Below are 24,458 nucleotides of genomic sequence, written 5' to 3' on the forward strand. Positions count from 1 at the left end.
GTGCATGGCCCAGGGAGGGGTGCAAACTTGCTTCTGGGTGGATGAGCAGGGGGATATGCAGCATGGGAACACAAAAGATGCTGGGACCCTCATGGAGGGTGGGCGATGCCTCAGCTCACCTCCAGGTGGGCCACGGTAAAGATGACAGGGTCCATGAGGAAGACACGACTGGACTCCTTATTGATGGAGGCTGCGATGACCTGTGAGTTCACCACCAGGGAGGTGCCCCCTGGGCTGCCTGTGCCCGTTTCGCTCGCCAGCTTCACCGTGGCGTTCTCAGTGGACAGGAAGAGACCCAGGTTGTTGTAGAGGATGAAGACGACTTTGACCACCCCTGGGGAGGACAGGTGTAGCGGGGTTTGCCGATACCCCTTGGCTGGTGCAGCTCTGGCCACTGGGACCTGGCTTTACCAGGCGAAGCCCACGCGAGTGGGCTCAGAAAACCCTGCCCCGGGACAACTGCTCGGTTGCAGGCAGTGCCAAACAACAGGGCAGCAGGCCAGAACACACAGCGGCTGGGTCCCTGGGCACCTCTCACTTGTGGTGTGATCTCGAGCAAATCCCTAACCTCTCTGTGCCTTAGTCTCAAACGGGACAGTCCTCCCTGAGCTCTGAGGATCAACTGCTGCTGCACCAAAGTGAGCCCTGCAGACTGAAGTGTCCTGGCTCTACAGGCCTTTGGGAGGACCCCATGAGTACCCTGAAATATTCCCACAGCTTGAGCAGAGGATTTCAGGGAGCCACACGGAAGGAGAAAAGAAGGGGCACTGACCATTGCGGCTGTTCTGCTTGATGGTGTTGGCTGACAGCTGGATGGAGTTTTCACTCGGGTACTCCTGGGGGAACACCAGCTCCTGCACTTGGCCCTCTGTGTTCAGAACCGTGACCTCCAGGACTGTGGGACAGAGGATGGCAGGGCATACGGGATTGGAATCTGTGCCCAGTCCAGGGGCCCAAGGTCAAGGGCCAGGGTGGTCTCTGTAACAGTTGGGCCCCACAGTTCAAGATCTGCACTTGAACTTGCCCCGGTGAGACTATAGCACTCACCCACATTCTGTTTGGCAGCCAAAAAGCGGGCCGGCTCCCTGACATTGTCGGCCAGCAGGAAGGCACCCTCTTCCAGGACGTCCAGGAGCATGGTGGCTGTATGCACCTGCTCTGTGGCATTCATGTCCTTCCAGGACTCAAGAGCCTCTGGCCGCAGCAGGTTGTCCACCGTTTCCACCACAGCCTAAATGAGCAGGGAGAGGGGTGGGGGGAGGGGGAAAGGTTGGGGGTGGTGCCACGAATTCCCCCACATCCTCCAGTTCCTCAGGATGGCCTCTTTATCCCCACCTCTCAATCTCCACACCCCGCCCCCCTCCCCCCCAGTGCCTCCTGGGGCCTGCTCCACCCTCCTCAGACAGTAGAAGCCCTCTGGGCCTCACCTTAATGTAGTCCTTGCAGGTTCTCTCCCGCTTGTGCATCTAAGGAAAGGGATGGAGGCACTGTCAGGCCTGGCCTCCTGCCCTACTCATTCCAACACTCTCACTCTTCTGTGTCTGCCACCAACCTGGCGTTGGGCCATGAGTAAGAGATGTTCCTAAGGGATCCCCCAACCCCAGGACCCTCCAAGGTATCCCAGGAGGGAGACCAACAGGCCTGCATTCCGTCCTTCCTTCCTCTGACCATCATGGGTGGCAGCCCAGCTTAGGTACTAGGCCAGAACCTTCCTGAGCCTCCAGGACAGAGCCCACCATTGGCCCTGCTGCCAGGCCCCACCTTGTTGTAGTTCTTGCCAGCCGACTCGCGCTCAATGGGCCGCAGAGCCTGCAGCTGGGCATCCAGGATGTCCAGCAGCTGTTCCATCAGCTTCACGGAGGAAGACACGTCTCCCGCGTAAATGGAGCCCCGGGTGTGGCGGGCCAGCTCACTGGCAATGTTGGCTGCATTCTCCCCGCTCTTGATCTGAAGGAGGCAGAAGTGGGGGACCCGGCTCTGTCAGGGACCATCTCGCTTCCCCATGGTCCCTTTGCACATACCCGGCCTGCTCAGCCCTTCTCATTGCTCTCTGCTGCCCCTTGTCCCTGTTTGCCCTCTCCCCCACTCTGTACACTAGAGAGTGCACCCACATTCCTGCCTCCCAGACCTGCCACCCATTTGTCTCCCTCTGTGTCCCATTGCTCCACTGCACCCTGCACCCAGCCACCCAGAGCCCAGTGTGCACAGGTGCCTGAGAGGAGCAGCTGCTACTGGTACCTTCTGGGCCACCTGGTTGACCCAGGGGGAGGTGCAGTTGCTGAGGTCAGGGCCCCGGGGGTTCCAGAGCCCCAGGGCTGGTAGACACTGGAAGGAGGCAATTCCTGCAGGGACAGACAGACAGGACAGAGAAGGGAGCCACAAGGAAGGAGAACAGGGGCCAAAGCAGGGGGAAAGGAGATGACAGAGAGGGCAAGCAGGTGAGGGAAACATGGAAGACCAGACATGAAGCAGGCCAGACAGTCAAGAGAGGTGTCATTCTGAGGTGACATAAGTCACCCCTGACTTCCCAAGCTCTCCTTCAGGGCTCCCCTTCCATCTTTGCCTACAGGAATAGAACCTTTTAGCAAAGCCCATCTTGGAAGCCTCCTCTCCACGAAGCCTCTTCTGACCCCTCAGATCCCTGGAGCACATGGTCATGGTCCACCCCTCTGGCACTTTGTCTGCCGCCCACCCTGCCATCAGCTGCTGCCAGGGCTGGTCCATCTTAGCCTGAGACTGGGACACACCCACGTCACCTCCGTGGGCTCCCTGCAGGGTCTACCTAGTGCTTTTCAGGCAGCAGGTGCTCAGTACTGCAGGAGGGGACAGGGTTTGGGGCGGGGGAGGGTACTGAGATGCTACTGTGTCCTGGGAGCTCTGTTGGAATCTGGGGACACAGCTGCAGATATCAGGTATGACCCCTGCCATATAAAACCCATGCTCTGGCAGGGGAGATGGACAGGTCAGTGCACCTGTGCTAAGCTGAGTGGTGGGCATGTCCCCTGTCTCTTCCCTGCCCAGACCAGCAGTAGCCACCCCACAAACCAGCCACAGTGGAAGTGACCGAGGCCTCTGCACTCACCTCGAGTCCCCTTGGGGCAGGGCCTCTCCACCAGCATGCCCTGCTGGGTGGCCGGCCACTGGACCCGCCGCACCTCCCGAGGTTCACAGAAGAGTTCTGGAGACACGTGCAGATTAGGGGCTGGGGGCCGCCGGGTACTGGGGGCTGGGGCTGTGGCTGGAGGCAGGTCAGGTCCCAGCTGGTTGATGGCACCCACCGGGTGTGTGGTGAGGGGTGCCCGGCGGAGTGGGGTGGTGGCTGCAGGTGAGGCCGTGCTGGTGAGGGGTGTGGGCCGGACTGTGGTGGTTGTGCTGAGGGGCGGGGAAGTGGCTGGGCCTGGAATGGAGAGGAGACATGAGACAGAGTCACCCCCATGCCTGGGTACTTGGATCCTAGCATCTTAGCATCTTTCTTGCCAATGAAGTAGAAAGGTGTCCTGGTCCCCACTGGGTCTGGAAGGGGATCTCCCCCCACATTCTCTCTGCCCACAGAGATCCCTCACTTCTGTAGGACCATGTAAAGCATCAAAAGGTGTTAAGAATTCATTCATGTGCACCCTGAGGTCTGAAAGAACAACTGGAGAGGACAGGCCATGAAGGTAGTGAACATGGCCACCTCCCATCCTCGGTTACTCTCACTTTGGTCTGTAACCTGGCCAGATCCCTTCCCTCGGGTGGGAGGCCCTCGGTTTCCCATTATGCAAAGGAAGCTGGATTAGATTAGGCTCCCTGGACCCCTGGGGCTGCTCAGAGATGGCTCAGGGGCAGCTGAGGAGGCATATGAGACTCCGGAAAGGCTCCACCCCATCAGCAGCAGCTCAGCCTTGTTCTGTTTCACCTGATATTTGGGCTTCCACTCAAGATTTTGGTTGATAAGGGTTCCATGGCTAAAAGTGCACAGGCCACAGGGAGAGGCAGTGCACTCGGGGGTTAGGTGCACAGAGTTCTGAGTCTAAATCCTCAAAATACATAAACTAATCCCCAACCTTAGTTTCCTCATCTGTAAACTGGGGGCAGGAACAATCCCTGTGACTATCAGGGTTAGATGAAAACATATGTGCTGTGTGACTCTTTCCAACTCAAGGTCTCCCCCAGCCCACCTCCAGGTCCCTAAGAACTCCAAGTGTGCCCCCCACCCCGGGACTGGGGTTGAGGCCTGGGATAGTGAACAGGAGCCGTCCTCACCGGCACTGGGGTCTGGAGGTCCAAACTCCAGGCTGTAGCGCACCACGAAGTAGTTGTTCCAGACGTAGAGCTGGTTGTCACGTGGGTTATAGTCCACGGAGGAGACAAACTGGTAGGGATTGGGGAAGGCCAGGCTGACTGGCTCCTCACGGTTAGCATTGGTGTTGAAGGCGTAGTCCACGCGGTTGCCGGCTGCCTCACTGTCGTCATCCACGTAGACGGAGCGCAGCACGTAGAGGACACCGCACACCATGAAGGCGTTGGACGCTGAGCGCTTGTCGTATCCCGTTTCCCATGTGCCCTCGAAGCGCAGTGTATAGGGGTTGAGCTGGCTCACCACCAGCCGCCCATTGTTGCCCTCAGTAGCATAGATGACCCACAGCCCATTCTCGTCCACGGCCAGATCGATGTCAGTCTTGCCCCCCCAGCGGTAGGGCGAGGTGTCATGGTAGTTGGCAGTGTTGATGACCGTCTCCCCGCTCTTGATGCGTGTGCGCAGGTCGTACTTGACAATGTTGCGTGTGCGCTCCTTGTTGTAGAAGACAGCGCCGTCGTAGACCACGAAGCCAGTGCCATCTACGCGGTTGGGCAGGCGGTAGGTGGTGGTGTGGCGCGCCGCCACGTAGTCCTCCCATGAAGCGTACTCGGTCAACGTGTCCGTGCGGTAGGGGATCCAGGGCATGACGTAGATGCGGTCTCCCGCCTGCAGCGGATCCTTGCACCACGCACCAGACTGGTGCTCCGACTCGTGCGTGGAGGTGGGCTCCAGCACCTTCTGCAGGGTCCCTGGGCACACGAAGACTGGGCGGGTGGGTGGGAGGAGAGGAAACGGGAGAGGAGGTGCAGGGATGAGAGAGGGGAGGAGAGGGGAGAGAGAGGCAGTTGGTCACAAGGCCAGGGGGAAGCCAGACTGTCCCCTCCTGCTGCTGCAGTCACGGTTGCTTGGTAGGGCTGGTGATGGGAAGGGGGTTTCCGGGCTGGGATCCCTGCCCGCCCAGCTGCCCCTCTCCCTGGAGATGTCAACCCTGGAGGCCATTAAGAGCAGGGTTAGTGGGAGAAGGTGTGGTACCCCTCTTTTCTTTTCTGGCTGCTAGAGACCCCACAGGCTGGGGATAAGGGGTTTGGCAAGAGCCCTCCCAGAGACTTTCTTGTGTGCCTTAAGCATGGCGGAAAGACCTCACTGCAGCTGCTGCCTGGCAGCTTTGAAGTTCCAGGGACTCAGTGCCCTGCCTCTTGGCCATTGTCTCCACCCCCCATGGAAGAGCTAGAGTGGAGGGTCCCATCCTTCACCCACCACACAGGACAGATCTTTTTTACTCCCCTTTCTTCCTCCTGCAAAAACTGCAGGCAGCGATGTTTCTGTACCCACTATGGGTGTCAGGAGCATCTCTCCATTCCAGGGTGGGGGATGCAGCCTGTGCCCTCCCCCAGTACCCACACAATCAGGAAGGGTTTTTGGAAAACTCCAGCCTTGCCCCTATGGTGCCCAGCCCTGCCCCCAGCCGGCAGGGTCTCTCAGGGGGTTTGTTCAGCAGCAGACACTGACACTGGTGCACAGGGATGGGGGTGGGACATGGGGAGGGAGGGGACTCCCCAGGAGAGTTGGGGAGGGGGAAGGAAAGCTGTGTAGAGGGAAGAGAGACAAGGCGGGGCCCTCAGCAGAGGTCCTGGCTCCAAGGGAGGCACGCTGGAGACCACCTGGGAAGAAAGGTTAGTGCTGGCAGAGGAGAGAGGGGGTGAGCAGAGAATTCACTCCAAGGCCCAGGCCCGACTGAGGGTCCCTCAGGGGGGCACTCCCAGGTCCAGCTCAGAGTGGGCAAGGGAGGGAACCAAGTGCTAGGATAAAGACCCAGCCCACCCCAGCCAGGCCCCCCACCTCCCCTGCCCCGGACCCGGATTTACCTGCAACCATCCCCGGCTCGGGAGGAGGGACCAAGGCAGCGTTGATGTCAGAAAGGTGGGGGGCCCCGCCCCACCCCCCCATTCCCTGAAAAGGAGGAAAACCTCAACTGCATCTCGTTGGCCCCCACTGGCCTGCCCACCCTTACCCCATCACGTCCCAGGGCTACCTACTCCTAGGCTCCCCTGCTGACCCAGTGGCGATCTGGACTCTCATGGTCAGCATGGCCGACTCCCCTCCTCCTCCCAGAGTGATGACAGTCAGAGGCCCCTCCATCCAGGATGGCTGGGGCCTCCCTCTCAACTCCCTGCTAGCAGAACCCACAGACCGGCCAGGGTGAGGGCTTGCAGTGAATTCTCTGCTTCTGCTTGGCTGTCACCAAAGCAGATGGCCCCAAGGGAGACAGGAAGGGCTGGGACCTGGTCCTGGCTTGGGAGGCAGCCCAAGGGTCCCCAGGCACAAAAGCAGCCAGGAGCATGCCCTGTTTTAGGGGAAGGGGAACCCAGGGCACAGAGGTGGGCAGGGACCAGAAGGATCCTGGCTTGGGCCCTGGGGCTTCATCATCTCCCTGTTCCTGGTGCCCTGAGGTGTTGGCCTGTCCCTCCACCTGTTTCCTCTGTGCCAAGGTCTCCCTCTCCCCAAGCCAGGCGGGCCCCTGCCTGCTGTGTGTGTGAGGGGGGCGGTGGGAGGTCTCAGAACATGACCTGGTCAGAAGGGTGTGGAGGAGGAAAATGTGGTTAGAGGTTACCCTGGGGAAGGGGGAGAAGATGAGAAAGGGCCTGGGGCCTTTGCCAGCAAGGACCCCTCCCTAGCACCAAGCTCCCAACACCTCCTTTTCCCTCCCCGCCTCTTGAAGAGAAAAGATCCAGGGCTGCATATCCAAACCACCACCGGACCTGCAAGAAGAGTGTCTGGTGCTGGGTGGGAGAGACTCCAGGAAAGAGAGACTCGGAGTGGCAGGGTGTTTTGGGGCAGACCGTGGGCTGGCTGCCCAGGCCTCTCTGAGATGGGGGAGGGGGACAGCGGGGAGGGGAGCAGCTTGGAGGGACCCACTCCACCCCCCTTGAATGGGATGCTCCACAGACCACCGTAATTTCAAGACAAAAGGTATATAAAAAGGTGTCTCACCCAGCCCTTCCCCTGCTGCCAGCCTCAGAGCTATCAATTTCCCAAAACTTTCAGGGGATGAAAGCAACCATCCCCCAACTCCTGTCCTCCCCTCCATGACAGACAGCCATCTCCACCACAGACTTCTCCTGCTCCCCAGCTGAGGTTAAACCCCTGCAAGAAATTACGGTGCTCCTGGAAGTCCCCAGACCTGGCCTATCCTGTCCCCGCCCCCTCTCCCTGGTCCTCTAACCACAACAGCCCAGAAGAAACCCTGACTGCAGCTTCGCAAGTGTTTCAGAACCAGAGAAAAATGCTCCCCCATCCCTCGATCCCCCCACCGCAAGGCCCGCCCCCACCCCCTTATCCCCCCATTTGACAGGCTGCCCTCCCAGGGCTGAGGACAGTTCATACCCCTCCCCAGGGGTGGGCCCCCAACTGGTGGAGATTGGGGGACAGGGGTGGGGGAGACTTGTGCTCTGTGCTCCAAAACAGCTCTGGGCCTTGGAAACACCAAACCAGAAGGAACTTAAGCCACCAGGTGCCTGAGGGATAGGATGAATCTGCTCTCCAAAAGGAAAACAACGGTGGCCCCTCCATCCCGCCTCCCCAACGGGACGTACGTTACCAACGTTGGGGCAGGAAGAAGAAAAGAGACGGTTCACCCAGTGCCCCCCTACCCCACCCCCAGTCTGGAACCAGGAAAGGGAGTCCCCACCCACCCAGGATGCTTACAAACTTCTCCTGAAGGAGCAAAAGAAGTATGAGAGAAGGCCAGGTCCCCTAGCAAGGGCCAGGAACTAGGAAGGAGGGACAGGGAAAGACAGAGAGAGAGGGAGGGAGGGGGGAGAGAGAGAGGGAGAGGGAGGGAGGGGGAGAGAGAGAGAGAGAGAGAGAGAGAGGAGAAAGAGAGAGAAAGAGAGAGAGAGAGAGGAGGAAGGTCCTGCCCATGTACTCAGAGGAGCTTCCTCGGGTGTCTGGAGGGTGGAGTCCCCCATGGCTGACCAGGGCTCGCCCCAGTGAGGACACCTGGGGTGGGAGCTATCAACTGGCCCCGGTGGGGGTGGGAGAAGAAGGGGCCGAGAGGGGAGGGCGGTCACATAGGATGGTACAGGTAAAACAAAGTGTGAGTTAGGGGTTAGCATTGGTAACAGTGCGTTTACCTTTCTGCTCCACTTCTACTTTAAGCATCGGAAGAGAGAGAGAAAACAAATTGAAAAAAAAAATGTGCAAGAAAAAAGAGAAAAAAAAAGAGATTAAATTGCTTTTGTTTCTTTTTTGGCAACATGTCCCCTTTTCCTTTCTTTCCTTACTCCTGGTTCCCCAACCCCAAATGTTGCATCAGCTCAGCCCCCACCCCCAAAGTCCCTTCCTCTGGGGTAGGGTTGGGGCAAGAGGTCGTGAGGGAGACAGTCACAGGGAGGGGAAACACGCAGGACAGAGACCAAGAGAGACACGGGGTGAGGGGACGACAGGCAGGCAGAAGGACCATGCCTTCAGGGCTCTGGTTAGGGGGGCATCGGGGAGGGAGTGGGGGGACACGCTGGTCCCCTCTCGCCCTGTCTGCTGCCCTCCTGCCAGAACCAGGGGCCCAGGGAAGGAAGCTCAGTTCCTCCCGGGGCCTGGGTGCCCAGAACTGAGAACAGGCTGAACTCCTTCCAGTCTGTGCTGGCCCCACCTGGGAGCAGCTGGGTCCCCCCAACCCTCACCACCCAGAAAGAGCCAACACAGAGAGAGGGTGACAGAGTTGGACACAGAATGACGGAGAGGCAGACAAGCAGAGCCCCCTTGGGCCTCAGAGAGCGTGGGTGGGGAGACAGAGGTAGAGAGGGAAGAGGCTGGGGTGGGGAGACATCACACAGGGCAGGACAGCAGGTGGCACAGACACGCTCCCCCGAGACTCAGTTTCTCTGCCCAGCAACCCCCCGGGGGCCCCGGAGCCAGGAGCTCCACGCCACCCGCTGCCTGGTGGGCCGGCGGTACCTGGGGGAGGAAGGGGAACGGTTAGACTGTGCACAGCTGCAAGGCAAATCCAGTGTTAGTCGGGCCTGTCCAACGTGTGTGGCGGGGACCCCACACACCCACGGCCCAGCCCCACGGAAGCCCCCACACTCCCCCCCGCCCCTGGCCGGCACCAGCACTGGATCACCCCAGCCTCTGAAGCCTCAGGCTCTGTGCCCTGGCCCCTCAGGAGCCTCTGCCAGGGCCTGGCTCTCCGAGCACCTCTCTGGAGGCAGAAGCAGGGAGTTCCACGGGGGAGGGTTTGGCTGCATCCCCAGCGCCTCATCCGGGGCCTGGAACACAGGAGGTGCTCAGCAAACGTTTGGGGGACGAGTGTCCGGCCTCCCTGTTCTGTGGTCTGGCTTCAATCCTCCTGTTAACCCAGCCCCCTTCCTCTGGGACCAGGAGCTAACACGTCTGCATGTTTAGGACACACATGGCCCCACACACAACCACTGTGTGTGTGTGTGATCTCCCCCAGAGTTCAGGCTAGCTCTCTCCCATCAGACTGGGGGCCGCCCATCCCCTGGGCTGACCTGCCTACCTCCTGGCCTTTGTGGGTCATGCTCCTGCCCACCCTGGGGGGTCGGCTCCAGGAGGCCTCCCCACCCCTTTCCTCCCAAGGCCCTCTAAACTTTCCTCCTGCTTCTTTAACTGTGTGGCATCCACTTCGGACTCCACTTGGACCGAGGGATTTTCCCTGCCCTTTACCCCATCTGCCTCAGGAGGAACTGCGTTCATCACCAGTTGTTAGTGTTATTTTGATTACCAACAGCCATGACAGTAATTGGTGGTTACAGCGGAAACAATGACTACCAAGTGCCCAGCACTCACTTGGTGCCAGGGACCGTGCTAGGCACTTCCTGGGCAGTCTTTAGAGAACCCTGTCTACAGATGGGGAAACTGAGGCTCAGTGAGGTGAAGCAACAAGGCTGAGGCCCCACGCTGGCAAAAGTGGGTACCACTTCCTTCACACGGTGACTCAGGTACATGCGCTTTACCCATGGTCTCGCTTCCTGGCAGTGTCCCAGGGAAGGTGTTTGGTCCCTTCCCCCATCACAGATGAGTCTACAGGGCCAGTCGGCTGGAAGGGCACTCGGACCGCTGCTGAGCACATCCTGAGCCAGGCGTGGGTCTGGGCGCGGGGGGCAGGGGGTGAGGATTCGCCGCTGCCCCGGGAGCAGGCGCTGAGGCTGGCCCTGGGCCGCTGCTTCACACACGAGCTCCCTGACTCTCGCCTCCCCTGACGGCGCCCAGAGAAAGGACGTCACCTGCTCAGGTTTCAGAGCCAGAAAAATTCAAGAGCCTGGCCGAGCTTCGAACCAGCCCGACTTCCTGTGTGCTAAGCTCCCCACCTCCTGCCTGCCTTCCCTGCTCCCCAGCCCCGGGGCGGGCAGTGTCCCCAGTGCTGTGGGAAGGCTTCAAGGATCAGACGGGCGTCCCCCTCAGGCGGTGGCTGGCGGCCTGGTCGCTGAAAGGAAAGGTTGAGGAGTAAAAGCAGAAAGTGATGGAAACACACAGCGATCCTGTTCCCAGTGTAGATCATCACCTGCGAGGAGAAATCAAAGGTTCGGGGAGAAGGCTGAAGTGGGAGGGGGGAGAAGGCTGGAGTGGGAGGGGAGAGGAGGGAGAGACATAGGGCCCCTGTTCCCCACCTCTGCCCCCCACACGCCCCTGCCCCCCACACGCACACACTCTGGTGGCCCTGCCTCCGCCCCCCTCTGCCTGGAGCCTACCTCCTGGCTCAGTGAAGCTGGGGGTTGGGGAAGGAGAGGGGAGGCGGAGGGAGAGTGAGGAGGATGATGATGTTCAGGTGGGTGCTGAGGAGGAGAGACCCTGTCTTTGTCAGCTCCCCTTCACCAGGTATAAGAAAGCCAGGCCTCTGGCTCCCCAGGTCCACCTGGGAGCCTCCCTCCATCCACCATGGCGGCACTTCCCTGGCAAACAGGAAGTGCTATTATGGTGATGGGCACACTGACCAGGAGATGGGACTCTGTGGAAGACAAGACTTCCCCAGCCCTTCACACCGAATCCACCATGAGGCCTCAGCGGTGGTCAGCCTCTCTGTGGACATAAAGTCCAGCTTCCAGGACTGGGAAAGGGCAGGAGGGGCGGGTGAGGGGTGAAGAGGACAAGAGGAAGGAGAGGGCGTTCAGAGAGAAGTGGGGTGAGAGGAACGGACAGGTGTGTGTGTGGCGGGGGGCGGGGCGGGGGGGAAGGTGCCAGGAAGGGAAGGGATGAGAGAAGAGGGAGGCGGAGGGATTACAGGGCGGTGGGGCTGAGGGAGAGATGTAAGTGTGCCCAGCAGAGTGGGGTGTGGCCTGGGGATGTGTAAAGAAGCTGGGGCACATGGAGAAGCAGGCCAAGGGGGCCAGGGTGACAAGGGCTGGAGAAGGTGCCTGGGGAAAGGACAGTTTGGTGGTGGCTGGGAAGGGCGGGGGGCGGGGGGATAGGGAGGGAACAGACCCAGCTGTCCCCCACGCACTTGGCCCAACCTGGCCCCTTGTGCGTGTGTGCGTGTGCGCGTGTGCGTGCGTGTGTGTGGCGGGTCAAGGTGTCTCCTCCTCGCTCACTCTGGGTAGGGGAAGGGCCCGGGTTCGCGTGAGGAACAAGAGGACTCACTGTAGGGGACACAGTCGTACTGCACCTCCAGGTACTTGTAGGTCCCGGGACAGGGGTCCGGAAAGGCGTCGGAGCCGGCCACCACCACGCACTGGGTGCGGTTGTTACACCTGTGGAGGAAAGACGGAGATGGGAAGACAGGCCTAGAACTGGCTCCAGGGTGAGGAGCAGAATGGGTACCCCCAAATTCGGAAGGAACCATGGAGACCAAAGCCAGGGGCCTTTCGTGGATATTGTCTTCCGCTTCCTGCCTGCTCTCTCTCTTCCACTAGACAGGCTTCCTCTCCTCTCCGGCCCAGCATGGCATGAAGCTCGGGGCTGGGACCGAGCAGGGCCCCGTCACCTGCTTGCCCAGCCCTTCCTGGCTCCCACCCAGCACTGGTGCTGGCGCATCCTTGGCATTTTCCCTCAATTGAGTGTAGAGCCCCGCCTTTGTTCACGGAGGAGTGTTCAATGATTCTCTCTCATCATTGATGTGTCTCTCTCCCTCTCACCTTCCTCTCTGAAATTAATAAAAATATATTTAAAAGAAAATAATAAAAGATGTTTCTCCTCTGCTGTCTGTCCCCACAGTCAGGGTCTCTGTTTCCTGGAGCAGCCCAGGTCTCAGCCGGCGGGCCAGCGACCTGATCGCGGGTATGCAGGAAGCAGTTGTGGGGGACTCCCTGGCAGATACAGGGCAGGGGGGCGCCTGTGTCTTCTCTCTTCAGTCCTGCCCTTACCTAATGAGGATCTGCTCTACCCACCCACCTCAAAACCCTTCTGTAAAAACAGCACATTGGTACCTACCGGGCCTTGAGTGGCAGGGGGTGGGGGTGGGGGGGGGGTAAAAGAAGGAAAAAACAAAAGCCAGAACATTGTCCTGGCCAGTGTGGCTCAGTGGTTGAGCATCGACCTATAAACTAGGACAGTGGTCGGCAAACTCATTAGTCAACAGAGTCAAATATCAGCAGTACAACGATTGAAATTTCTTTTGAGAGCCAAATTTTTTAAACTTAAACTTCTTCTAACGCCACTTCTTCAAAATAGACTCACCCAGGCCGTGGTATTTTGTGGGGGCTCGGTCCCTAGTGTGGGGCATGCAGGAGGCAGCCAATCAATCATTCTCTCTCATCATTGATGTTTCTGTCTCTGTCTCTCTCTCCCTCTCCCTTCCTCTCTGAAATCAATAAAAATATATTTTAAAAAAATCAGAACACTGGTGCCCCGGCCGGTCTGGCTCAGTGGATAGAGCGTCGGCCTGTGGACCGAGAGGTCCTGGGTTCTATTCTGGTCGAGGTCACATGCCGGGGTTGCAGCTCGATCCCCACTAGGGGGCGTGCAGGAAGAGGCCGATCCATAATTCTCATCGATATTTCTATCTTTCTCCCTCCCTCTCCCTTCCTCTCTGAAATCAATAAAAATACATTCAAAACAAAACAAAACAAAACAAAAACAGAACACTGGTGCTCGCTTCGGCAGCTCAGATACTAAAATTGGAACGATACAGAGATTAGCACGGCCCTGTGCAAGGCTGACATGCAAATTCATGAAGCGTTCCATATTTTTAGACAATAGTGTGGTGAAGGCCTGGGGGAAGGGGTTCGGAGTAGAGGGTCAATGGAAAAAAGGGGGTCATCTGAAATACTTTCAACAATAAATAAAAACAGCACATTGGCCTCAGAAGGTTAAGCAGAGTTGCCTATGGCCCAGAAACTCCATCCCTTGTTACATTCCAAAAGAACCGAAAGCAAGTGCTTAAACCACCACTTGTTTGTGAATATTCACAGCTGGTCATTCACGAAGTGTCAAAAGGTGGGGACAACCCAAATCTCATACCGAAGGGCCGAACAAAATGGCCCATCCTCACAACAAAACAGTCCTCAGCCATAAAAGGGCTGACGCGCCGACAGCCCACAACGTGGATGAACTTCAAAAGCATGCCGCGTGCAGAAGCCGGCACAAAGGCCACGTCTCACGACTCCACTTGCACAAAATGTCCAGAATTGGCAAATCCAGCGACAGACAGGAGATCAGCTGCCAGGAGGAGGGGCACGGAGAGTGGCTGCTACTGGGTACAGGGTTTCCTCCTGGGGTGATGAAAATGTCCTGGAACTAGGCAGGGATGGTGGTTGCACAACTTGTAAACATACTAAGTATTTCACTTCAGTAGTGGTTTTTGTTATGTGAATTTCACTGCCATACAGAGAAGAAAAGGGAAGGCCGCTGGCCTTCCAGCGGGAGGGGGGATGTGATGGGTGCGGGAGCACCACCCAGGGAAGCGGGTGCTGATGTCTCCGCAGCTCCTCACTGTATTTATTCTGGGGTGTCTCCGTCAGAGCAGTGAGCTGTACCCTAACTGATACAAAGCACCTCCAGGTTGCCCCAGCCGGTTTGGGTCAGTGGATAGAGCATCGGGCTGCGGACTGAAGGGTCCCAGGTTCGATTTCGGTCAAGGGCATGCACCTAGGTTGCAGGCTCCTCCCCAGCCTGAGCCCAGGTCGGGGCGTGTGCAGGAGGCAACCAATCGATGTGTTTCTCTCACATCGATATTTCTCTCGGTCTTTGCCTCTCTTTCCCATTCTCTCTAAAAATCAATGGAAAAACATCCTTCGGAGAGGATTAAAATAAAATAAAAAGATTTTTAAAAAAGCACCTCCAGGTTCTAGGACAGTGGAGCAGCGGCCTCAGGACACTCCCAGCCCCGTGGCCATCCTGCTCAGCGTTCCCCACTCTGGACCTGACAACCCATCGGAACCGGGCCAGTCGAGTGCTGGGTGCTGGGAGACACCACCGACCCGGTGCCGGTGCTGAATGAACCCTGAGGGAGAATCTGGAGAGGCAGGAGGGAGGAAGAAAGGGTTCCAAGGAGAAGGGGGCACGGCCCAAGCAAAGACTGGGAGGCTGGACTGTCAGCACCCGTGCAGGGGAGACTGGGAGGGGAAAAGGGGCAAGATTATTGGAGGGGGTGGATGCTGGAGATAGAAAAGGGGGAGGGAGGGGATGAGGCAGCTCCAGCCTGGCCAACCAGGCTGGGCCATCTGCCCACACCTGTCCTGTGCCCAAAACTCTCAGGGCCCCTGCCCAGTGGCCTATTCTAGAACTTCAAGGAGCTGCTGGCCCTAAGCCCCCCTTCCCTTTTCCAGTCCTATGCCCTGGGCTCCGGAGTGAACCCTGCATTCTCAGAGGTATTTGGCAAAAATGCAGTGAGTGCCTGCTGCTGCGGACACAGCAGTGACAGCTTCCGCCCCCCCCCCCCCCATGGGGCTGACAGCCCAGGGAGGGAAGACATAAACCACATAAAGAGGCAAAATATCTGATGGAACTGTAGATGGAAGTCAGGAAGCAGAGAAGGGGTGAGGAAGTGGGCAGCCCTGGAGGAGGATGTTAGGTGGAAATTCCCTGAGTGAGCGGGAGGAGGGAGGAGGAGCCCAGTGGCTGCTGGGGAACAGCCAATGAAAAGGCCCTCAGGAGGCCCTCCGGGGAAGATGCCTGATGTGTGTGAGGAGCGGGTGGGTGAGAGGGGGAGCGTGGAGGAGGTGAGGGCTGGAGGGGAAAGGGCAGAGCGTGCAGGGCCTTGCAGGCAGAGGGAAGGCTGGGGCTTTTGTGAGCTGAGTGAGGTAGGATTATGAGCAGAACAGGGCTGTTTCCAGATTCAGGTGCTCACAAACGCCCTCTGGCGGCTGTGGAGGGAACAGGCAGGAGGGAGCAGGTAAGGGGTGGGGCATGGACTTGGAGGAAACAGTGGTGGAATCAGTGTAATTTGAAGAAAAGTGAGCAGCTCGAGGTGCACCGGCTGTGGGTGTGAGAGAGGTTTCTGCAGCTTTGAACACTCAGGGCTCTGCCTGGCATAGCCCCTCACTCCCAGCCGCACACAGGCACTCACATTCCCTCTCTCACACGCACTTGTCGTCTGCATTCCGATGTCACCTCCTCCGGGAAGCCTGACCAGACTCTGGGTCCTGCCTCAGCTCCCAGGACACCTTCACCCTGTCCTGCCATTGCTTTTACATTGCAAGCCCTCGCCGCCTCCCTGTAATCTTGGCATGAGCTTCTGGAGGCATCCGGCTCATGAGTGTGTGTGTGTGGGAAGGGGTACAGACTGGTGGGGAGATAAGCTGGGCGGGGGGCAGCTGTTCAGGCACCTGGAAGGCGTGTGAAAATCATAAAAGGAAGACGGAGGGTGAACAGGGTGCACTGTCCAGGGGGTGCAGGGAGGACAGGCACTGGATTCAGGGACTCCAGGAACTGCCGCCACCCTGCCTGAGAGCCGGGGGCCCCTCACCTCTGCGACATGATCTTGAAGGCATCGGGCAGGTAGCACTGCACATTCTCCATCTGGAAAGGGTCAGCGTCGCAGATCTTGTCATCTGTGCGTCCGTAATTGGCGTTTTCCACCATGATGACATCACTGCCTGGGCACCGCAGCTCGATGGGGTAGCCTTCGCAAGCCAGCTCCCGGCGCATCAGCCCGAATGGGAGTCCGGCCCGGCTCAGGCCTGTGGGGGAGGGGAGGAGGGGGCGCATCATGCTCAGGGCACAGGAAGGGAGTGAAGACCCTGGAGAGGAGGTGCCATCTCCAGCTTAGCTGTACCTGGGACACAGGCAGAGCTTTATTCATCTGTAAATGGGCTTCTCAAGTCATTAACCTGCTCAAAAAGAATTCGGCCTTTGCCTCGGGGCCTGGGAGGGCCCTCCAAGCCTTTGGAATGTTCAGCTTGATAACAGTGTCTGCTTACCTGGGGGCCTTGGGCCATGCCATGCCAGATAGTCTGTGCCAACTGTTAGGGGTTGAATTGTGCCCCCTCCCCCAAATTCCTATGCTGAAGTCCTAACCCATTGGACCTCAGAATGTAACCGAATTTGGAGACAGGGTCTTTACAGAGATAATCAAGTTAAAAGGAGGCAATTAAGATGGGCACTCATCTATATATGTAAAAGCCCACTATGCAAAGTGTCCCCTGGGGCAGTGGTCGGCAAACTCGTTAGTCAACAGAGCCAAATATCAACAGTACAACGATTGAAATTTCTTTTGCGAACCAAATTTTTTAAACTTGAACTTCTTCTAACGCCACTTCTTCAAAATAGACTCACCCAGGCCGTGGTATTTTGTGGAAGAGCCACACTCAAGGGGCCAAAGAGCCACATGTGGCTCCTTGAGCTGCAGTTTGCCGACCACGGCCCTGGGGAATTTGACTGCTCGCTATGATGAGCGCTGACCACCAGGGGGTGGCGCTGGAACGAAGGAAGGTCCTGATGGGCCCTGATCACTGGCCAGGCCTAGGGGACCCTACCTGTGCACGAATTTCGTCCAATATAAATAGAGGGAATTTGGACACAGACATACCAGAGGGAAGACCATGTGGGGACAGAGGGAGGAGATGGCCATCTACAAGCCAAGGGCAGGGGCCTGGAACAAATCCTTGCCTTGCAGCCCTTAGAATGACTAACCCTGCCAACGCCTTGATTTTGGACTTCCAGCCCCTAGTCCTGTGTTTAAGCGCCCCTGATCTGTGGTACTTTGTTACAGCAGCACTAACAACCTATACACTAACCATGTGGTTTTGGGTGGGAGGTTTGGGTCATGAAGTATCAGTTGACCTCTGGAGGGACTGGAGATCAAGGTCAGCCAGGTGGGTGGTCGGAGCCCCAGTAAAGATGGTGAGTACCAAGGCTCCGGGACTTCCCGGCTGGCAGTGCACATGGGTGCTGTCGCCCAGCACTGCCAGGAGGGTTAACACCGCCCACGACTCCGAGAGGGGCACCGGCAAGCTCCGCGCGTGAAACTGCCCGGACGCTGCCGCCCCACGCACCTGCTCTTGGATGACTTTAATCTGCATCAGTCCGCCGTAACAAACTGTAACTGCACGTTTCACAGCATTTCTGAATTCTACGAGCTCTCCTAGCAAACCATCAAACTGGAGGATGGTCTCAGGCAGCGGTCGCCAACCTTTCGGACCTCACTGACCACCACCGGTTGGCGACCGCTGGTGTGAGGGGCCCCTGACTGCAGTGAGTGCCCAAAGTGAGGGTGATCTTGGGTGCTGCCCTAAATTCACACCACCCCACACAAGGAGAAGAGGCATGGGGGTGGGGTATGAACTCATATTCTGGAAGAAACCATAGAGTCTGACTTCGTCACTTCCCAGAGGACAGGCCAGGTCCCTTGGCCCAGGCCTTCTCGTGGTGCGGCCCAGGGATCAGCAGCACAGAATCACAGGGCAGCTGGTTTAGGATGCAAACTATGGCCGCCCCCCCGGCCCCCAGGCCTGCTGAATCAGGATCTCGGGGGAAAGCCAGGAGCCTTTGGAGCTATGCAACCACCAGCAATTCTGATGCACACTCCTTTGGACAGCCACCCCTATAGCCTCCCCAGGCCTCAGTTTCCCAATCTGTAAAATGGGCACCATAGCCCAGGGCTGTGCTGTGAGGACTCTGTGCTAGGAATGTCTGTGAAGGAAGTGCTGAGCATGGTGCTGTCAATGGCGAGGCCACACTAGAAGGGTCCTCCCTCCTCATTATCACCTGGGAAACCCTCCCGAGTTGTGTGAAAATGGAAGGGCACACCCTGGGCAGGCCCAGCACCGTCACACGTCCGTCCCATCACGTGCCGTGTGGGGACTGAGAGCTTGGGCTGACGGGTTTAAATCCCAGCTCCACCACTCCCTGGCCGGTGGCTTCGTCCAGTCACTGACCACCTCTGTGCCTGCTGCCCTCCCTCAGGAGCTGACCGCTCCCGCCTCACAGAACCAGGCAGTGGAGGCAGCGGCGCACAGCGAGGCACAGGGTGCAGCCCTCTCTGCAGGGCAGAGTGGGCTTGGCAGGGCCACGCCTGCTGAGGCGGCCACCTTCCCGGACACTGGTCCCAGCCCGGCCTCGCTGGTGCCAGAGGGACGTGGGGAGGCACAGAGTGGCCCAGAGGCTGCAATGCGGGGAGAACTGCCATTTGCAGACGAAGAGACGGTACCAGTGCCTAACGGCAGCAGAGCTAAGCCGGCCTCTTTCCTAAGACCGGGTCCCGCCGCTGTTGGCGGGGGACCCGTGGAGAATGGCGGCCAGGCCCCCGGGGTTTTCTGGGGGGAGTCGTTCCCCTTGGGGGAAAGTCTTACATGTGCTGCTCTAGCGCCATCTGCTTCCACGGCTAATTTTAGCCCGTCTTGGGTCTGGGAGGCGGGCCGGGGGTGGAGGGTTGGCTCAGATGGGTCCCGGGGGTGGGACCATGGGGCAGGACCCAGGTGGGCAGAGAACTCGGGCGCTGGGGAAGCAGAAGCTACCAGCTGGCCAGAGCAATGCCAAGGCCCGGGCATGGCTGAATGAAGCGCCCGCCCCGTGTGGCTCTCCAAAGGTGGGGCTATAGGAAGGGGCCCTGGGAAGCAGTGTCCACTGCCAGGGCCCTCCAGACGGGACTGGGAGGGGTGGGCAGGGGCCGCGCCCCAGGCAAGGGCAAGGCCAAGGCCAAGGCCAAGGCCAGCAGGCGCCTTCTCCCATCCTGAGTAACTGGTGAGGTGGACGGGCAGGCTCGGGGCACTCACTGTGGCATGCCCAGGATCCCGGGGCCGGCACGGGGCCGAGCTGAGTAATTAGTTGTTTTTAAATAAACGTCAATGGGCATGCTTTAATTAAGCCTCTTCCAGTGAGAGCCGGGAAGATGTTAACTCCGGTACCACACACACGAGCCTCCGTCACCAGGAAGGCCTGCACCGTCCCAGGGTGCCACAGGCTGATGCCAGGCTGTGGGCCCTCCGTGTCGTTGGCGGTGTGTAACCACCAAGCCCTGCCCTGGCCCGGTTCCTCTGAGGTGTGGGTGCGGTAGGGGCTTTAACAAGTCGTTCAGAGGCATTTCAACGTTCCACCCACGGCCCCGGCAGCACCTACCTTGGGTGGCCGAGGTGACCAGGACGGCGGTGATGCAGAGACTCCACAGCACGGCGGCCAGGCGGGCCATGGCAACGGCCGGGGACGTCTTCGGAGCTCTCAGTGGCGGGTGCAGGGATCCTTGCCCCGCATCACCAGGTGGGCACCACAGCCTGGCCCACCAGCCTGGGGAGGACAGGGAGAGTGAGAGGGGCCCTCCCTCAGCAGGCCGTGGAGAAGGGGCTTGCGGGCCCGAGAGGGACCCGTCCACAGCCAGCACGTCCACCCACAGCAGCCACATCCTCTGGCCAGAGGCCGCCCGGCTCCAGGGCCTGGGGCTCACACTCCTTCCACCCCGACCCCAGCAGATGGAACAGCCCCCTCTGGTGACAGGTGTTAGGGTGGCACCAGACAGCCTCAGACCCTGCATCCTGGGGAAAGGGACCCTTGGGAAGCCTCCTCCCCATCCTGAAATCCCGACCCTGCCCATCGGTCCTCCAGCCGAGCTTCCTCAGCCAGCAAAGAGCATCCAAAGTGGGGGACCCGGCATCCCGGCCCACCCCCAGCCCCCTACTTCCTGTCTCTCTCACGCTGGTAGCTGGCTGGGGCCACAAACGGGGGGCCAGGGACAACTGTTTCCAGGGGACTCCGGGGGTAAGTTGGAGACAGGCAGGTGGGGAGGAGCGAGTGCAGCCCCCCGAGGGCCAGGGAGGGTAAGGAAGGGGTGAGGGTCGTGTGCCCTGCCCTGTAGCCGTCCCCACCACAGAGTTAGGTTCTGACCCTTTATTTCCTCCCTCACAGTCACTCCTTCCCACGTCTCGCTGCCTCGGTTTCCCGTGGATGCTCTTCAGGCTGCCTGCCCACACCTCCCTCGGCCCTTTGCTGTATCTACACCCCGTTTGCCACGTGCGGCCCAGGCCAGCAGCACCAGCCTGGCCAGGAACTTGCCAGAAACACATTCTCCGGGGAGGGCCAGCCCTATAACGTATGAACCCCGCTCGGTCCTCTCCCGCTGTCATCCCAGTCTACCCCCCAGTCTCAACACCATCAACCACCCAATACTTTCCCACTCTCTTATTTCCAGTCTGGAATCTCTCAACAGAGCCCAGCTCCTGTTTGTCCCCCCAAAACGAAAGCCTACTGACTGACCCAGTTAGGTCTCTGACCCCTTCTCTGTGCCGCCCGCCACCCCCGATTCCTCCACACCAAGCCCTGCCCCAGGGTCTCCCGTCCTCTGCCTTTACCTTCTGGCCGCCAGTTACCCACTGGCCTCTCCCTCTGCTCCCTCACCTCCTGTGGGCTCTGCTCAAACGTAACGATCTCCGAGCTCGTACGGAAGGGATCGGTGGGCTGTTTTGCTCATGGGCCCATCCCCAGCTTCCGGCACAGGCCCGGCACACAGTGGCAAGTATTTGTTTGAATCTCAGACCCAACTAAGAATCTGCCTCTTCCCTCCCCTTCGTGAACTCTGTCCGCAATCCTGTGGGCTCTGCCTCCAAAGGATCTCGCCAATCTGCCCACTGCGGGCCCTCGAGGGCACCGCCAGGACCAAGCCGCCGTCCTGCGGCCCCGGGCCTTGTCCTGGCCTCCTCCCCGCCTCCCCGGCCCTCCACTCAGTGCTGAGGGATCGGTTAACAACGTAGATCCCTCTGCTGCCCACTGGGGCCTCCGTTCCTCACCAGGGTGGAGGCTGGGGGTGATCTGGGGCTAGCGGGTTCTCCAGCCTTCCGTTCCTACAAAGCTCCAGCCGCTTCTTCCCCCAACGCTCCCCGCCGTTGCCGGGCCGTTTCCTCTGCCTGAAACGCTGCCCAGGGTCCCGCATACCTGCTCAGCTTTTCACCCGAAGGCCTCAGTCTCCTCTCACGTGAAACGGGACAGCACCTCACAGTACAGCCCTGACCCCGTGCCCGTGCCTGCAGCAGCTTTCCCTGCCCCTTCCCTGCCCGTCGCAGGAAATCTCCCCTCTACTGTCCAAAACTGTCTCCTCCCACAACCCTGACCAGACTTGGCCTGTGACACTTTCCGTTCATTTCACAATGTTACCTTGGGGGAAGGGCATGCCTAACCCCCTCATTTCTCACCCCCACCCCCCTCCCAGCTTCGGGAGAGGCACTGACCCCAGGCAGACGGACACTCCCTCCCTGACGCAGTTAAAATGGTTAGCGGCTGGTTAATGCTGGGGAGGCTGGGAGGCCGGGCTGAGGACAGCTAACCCATGTGAGTCTGGATCCTGACGGCCATTTATGTGCTGTGTGACCTTGACCTTGACCTTTCCCCTCCCGACCCCAGTCCCCTAAATAGTCTGTATCTGCAGGGTTCTGGCAAGGACAACAGTCTGCATAAACAAGCCCGGACTTTGTCTCCGGCGGCGGGTCAGAGTGATCGGGTTGACCAGTTGTCTGTGGAGATGAGCGATTGAAGACAAGGGACTGGCGATTGAGCAGGGGTGGGGGTGGGGTGAGGGGGCGGGAGAGCAAATAAATGTTGACAGAATATTTATTTATTTTGTTTATTTTTATTCAGCTGGGACCCAGGAGAGGGTGCTGTCCACAGTGTGGCAGAGTCAGGCCCAGGGAGCACCCCTCAGAGGTGCGGACGGGCCTCCAACACCCTGCATCACGGCACCCTGCAGTCCGTGCCTGCCCATCCGGTCCCCGCCATCCTGTAACCTCCTAGGTCCTGATTCTCTCTCGGTAGAAGGGGGACACCTCACAGGATAGCCGAGCGATAAGAGGAATTCATCCATGTGAAACACTGAGGGCCGCGCCTGGCACATAGTGAGTGCCGTGTCCCCTGCAGCATCGTCCCCACCAATCACGTCTCTCCCGGGTGACTTGACTGTGCCGTCCTGGATTTTGCTCCTGTACCCCCAGGAGAATGGAAGTCTCCTGGCGCCTAGACAGGCAGTAGGTGCTCAAACAAATATTTACCAAATGAACCAAGATGAGTGACGAAGGATAATAGTGGGGACAGCTGGAGACGGGGCATCTGCCCTGCATCCTGGGGCCTAGCCTGGCCCACACTGGCTCGGCACCAATGCCTCAGGGGCACAGAGTGTTCCTGAGGTCCCCTCCCTGGAGCAGCTCCCCCAGGGAGCCCCATGCACACCCAGAACCGGCCCCAGCTCAGGAGCTGGGCCCTGCGGCTCCCGTTCCCTCCCTTCCTGGCCTGACTTCCTGCCCACCTTACACGTTTCACTTGCCACCTTGTGCCCACCTAGGCGGGGAGGCCAGGCGTGGGTATGTGGGAGCCACCTTGGAGACCCAGGCCTGACCATCCTGGGACCTTCAGAGGGGGTTGTTTTGCATTGAATTTTATCCTCCCCCCCAAAAAGATATGCTCAGGTCCCATCCCCCAGGACTCAGAATGGGCCCGTATTTAAAAGAAGTAATCAAGCCTGGCCGGTGTGGCTCAGTGGTTGAGCATCGACCTGGGAACCAGGAGGTCACGGTTCAGATTCCCAGTCAGGGCACATGCCTGGTTGCTGGCTCCATCCCCATTAGGGGGTGTGCAGGAGGCAGCCGATCAATGATTCTCATCACTGATGTTTCTCTCCTTCTCCCTTCCTCTGTGAAATCAATTTTTTAAAAAAAGTAATCAAGTTACAATGAGGTCATTAAGGTTGGCCTAGCCAGTAGGGCTGGTGAGGACACAGACATGCCCCTGGGGAGAAGCCCAGGTGAGGAGGCAGAGTTGGGGCGATGGTTCTACAAGCTAAGGGGCACCAAGGACTGCGGCAGCCCCCAGAAGCCGGGGACGGGCCTGGGAGAGATTCTGGCCTCAGAGCCCCAGAAGGAACCATCTCTGACAACACCCTGGTCTTGGACTTCCAGCCTCCAGAACTGCCAGACCGCACATGGCTGCTATTAACGCCGCCGGGTCTAGGTACTCTGTCCTGTCGGCCCTAGGAAAGTCACACAGGGGTCAGGACACATGGAGCGGGGAGGCGGGCAGGGGCAGGACCCGGGGCTGCACAACTTCGGGGAGCCTTTCACGAACTGCAGGGCGGTGGGGCTGCTGGGTCTCCAGTGCCTGAGCCACCCGAGGTGCCAGGCTTAGCAGCTGAGCACTGCGCACACGTACCTCACCGAATCGTCGTAAGGACTGCGTAAAGGGGAGTAACCCGCATTTTATAGATGAGGAAAGTGAGGTCCCAGGGAGACCCAGCTGGTAAGGGGGCTTTGAACGCAGGCAGGCTGGGCGCTGAGACCTGGGGAGACCCTGGGAGCCAGGAGCGTCCCCCTCCAGGCCCCCTCTGCATTTGTGTGATTGAGGGTCCTCAGAGCTGGACACTCCTGGCGGTTCCACACTCTTCAGGGCCAGGTGAGCCTGCATCTGCCTCTGCCGCCAATCTGAACCTCCGTGACTTGAGTGGCCCCAGCTGAACCCAGTGAAGAGGGGCTCACTGCTCTCATGCCGAGAGGGAATGGGCCTCAGGCGTGTCCGGCTGCCAGGTCAGGCAGGTGGCCCACCTGCCTCGGTGTTGGTGCCTGAGCACCTGATCCCGTCGGTCTCAAATCAAGGGGTGGGGGTAGAGCGGGCTACCCAGTGGTGGGTGTTGCAGCCCAGGCTCTGTCCTCGGGTGCCCTGGGATGGGGTAGTCAGGTGACAGGAGGAGAACGGGATGCTGGAGCAGAGGGGGCGCCTCCAGCTTGCCCTAGAGTGCAGTTGCCATAGCAACCCTCTGTGCTCCAGTGGGTGGGAGTCTGAGTGCCTGGGGCGGGGTATGACAATGGGGCGTTGAGCCCTT

At 59.2% G+C, this 24,458-nt stretch overlaps 1 protein-coding gene and 2 non-coding genes across 3 annotated transcripts in view; 2 read left to right on the plus strand and 1 right to left on the minus strand.

The window, feature by feature from the left end:
- Positions 1-24,458, minus strand: part of ADGRL1 (adhesion G protein-coupled receptor L1) — a 41,913-nt gene that overhangs the window by 9,125 nt on the left and 8,330 nt on the right. The window contains exons 2-12 of the mRNA XM_008157902.3: positions 19,730-19,894; positions 16,140-16,353; positions 11,876-11,985; positions 4,246-5,046; positions 3,083-3,397; positions 2,239-2,342; positions 1,762-1,947; positions 1,428-1,466; positions 1,048-1,231; positions 773-895; positions 120-334 (exon numbers count right to left, since the gene is read on the minus strand). Coding sequence (XP_008156124.1) covers positions 120-334; positions 773-895; positions 1,048-1,231; positions 1,428-1,466; positions 1,762-1,947; positions 2,239-2,342; positions 3,083-3,397; positions 4,246-5,046; positions 11,876-11,985; positions 16,140-16,353; positions 19,730-19,799 — 2,361 coding nt within the window. The 5' untranslated portion in view covers positions 19,800-19,894. The remainder of the gene's footprint in view (positions 1-119; positions 335-772; positions 896-1,047; positions 1,232-1,427; positions 1,467-1,761; positions 1,948-2,238; positions 2,343-3,082; positions 3,398-4,245; positions 5,047-11,875; positions 11,986-16,139; positions 16,354-19,729; positions 19,895-24,458) is intronic.
- On the plus strand, positions 4,975-5,048 carry MIR9307 (microRNA mir-9307). The gene has a single exon (NR_129050.2). It is a non-coding gene; the product is annotated as a microRNA mir-9307 (primary transcript).
- LOC114228478 (U6 spliceosomal RNA) lies at positions 13,321-13,423 on the plus strand. The gene has a single exon (XR_003614619.2). It is a non-coding gene; the product is annotated as a U6 spliceosomal RNA (small nuclear RNA).

This window comes from Eptesicus fuscus, chromosome 6, assembly GCF_027574615.1.
Source record: "Eptesicus fuscus isolate TK198812 chromosome 6, DD_ASM_mEF_20220401, whole genome shotgun sequence".
NCBI lineage: Eukaryota > Metazoa > Chordata > Mammalia > Chiroptera > Vespertilionidae > Eptesicus > Eptesicus fuscus.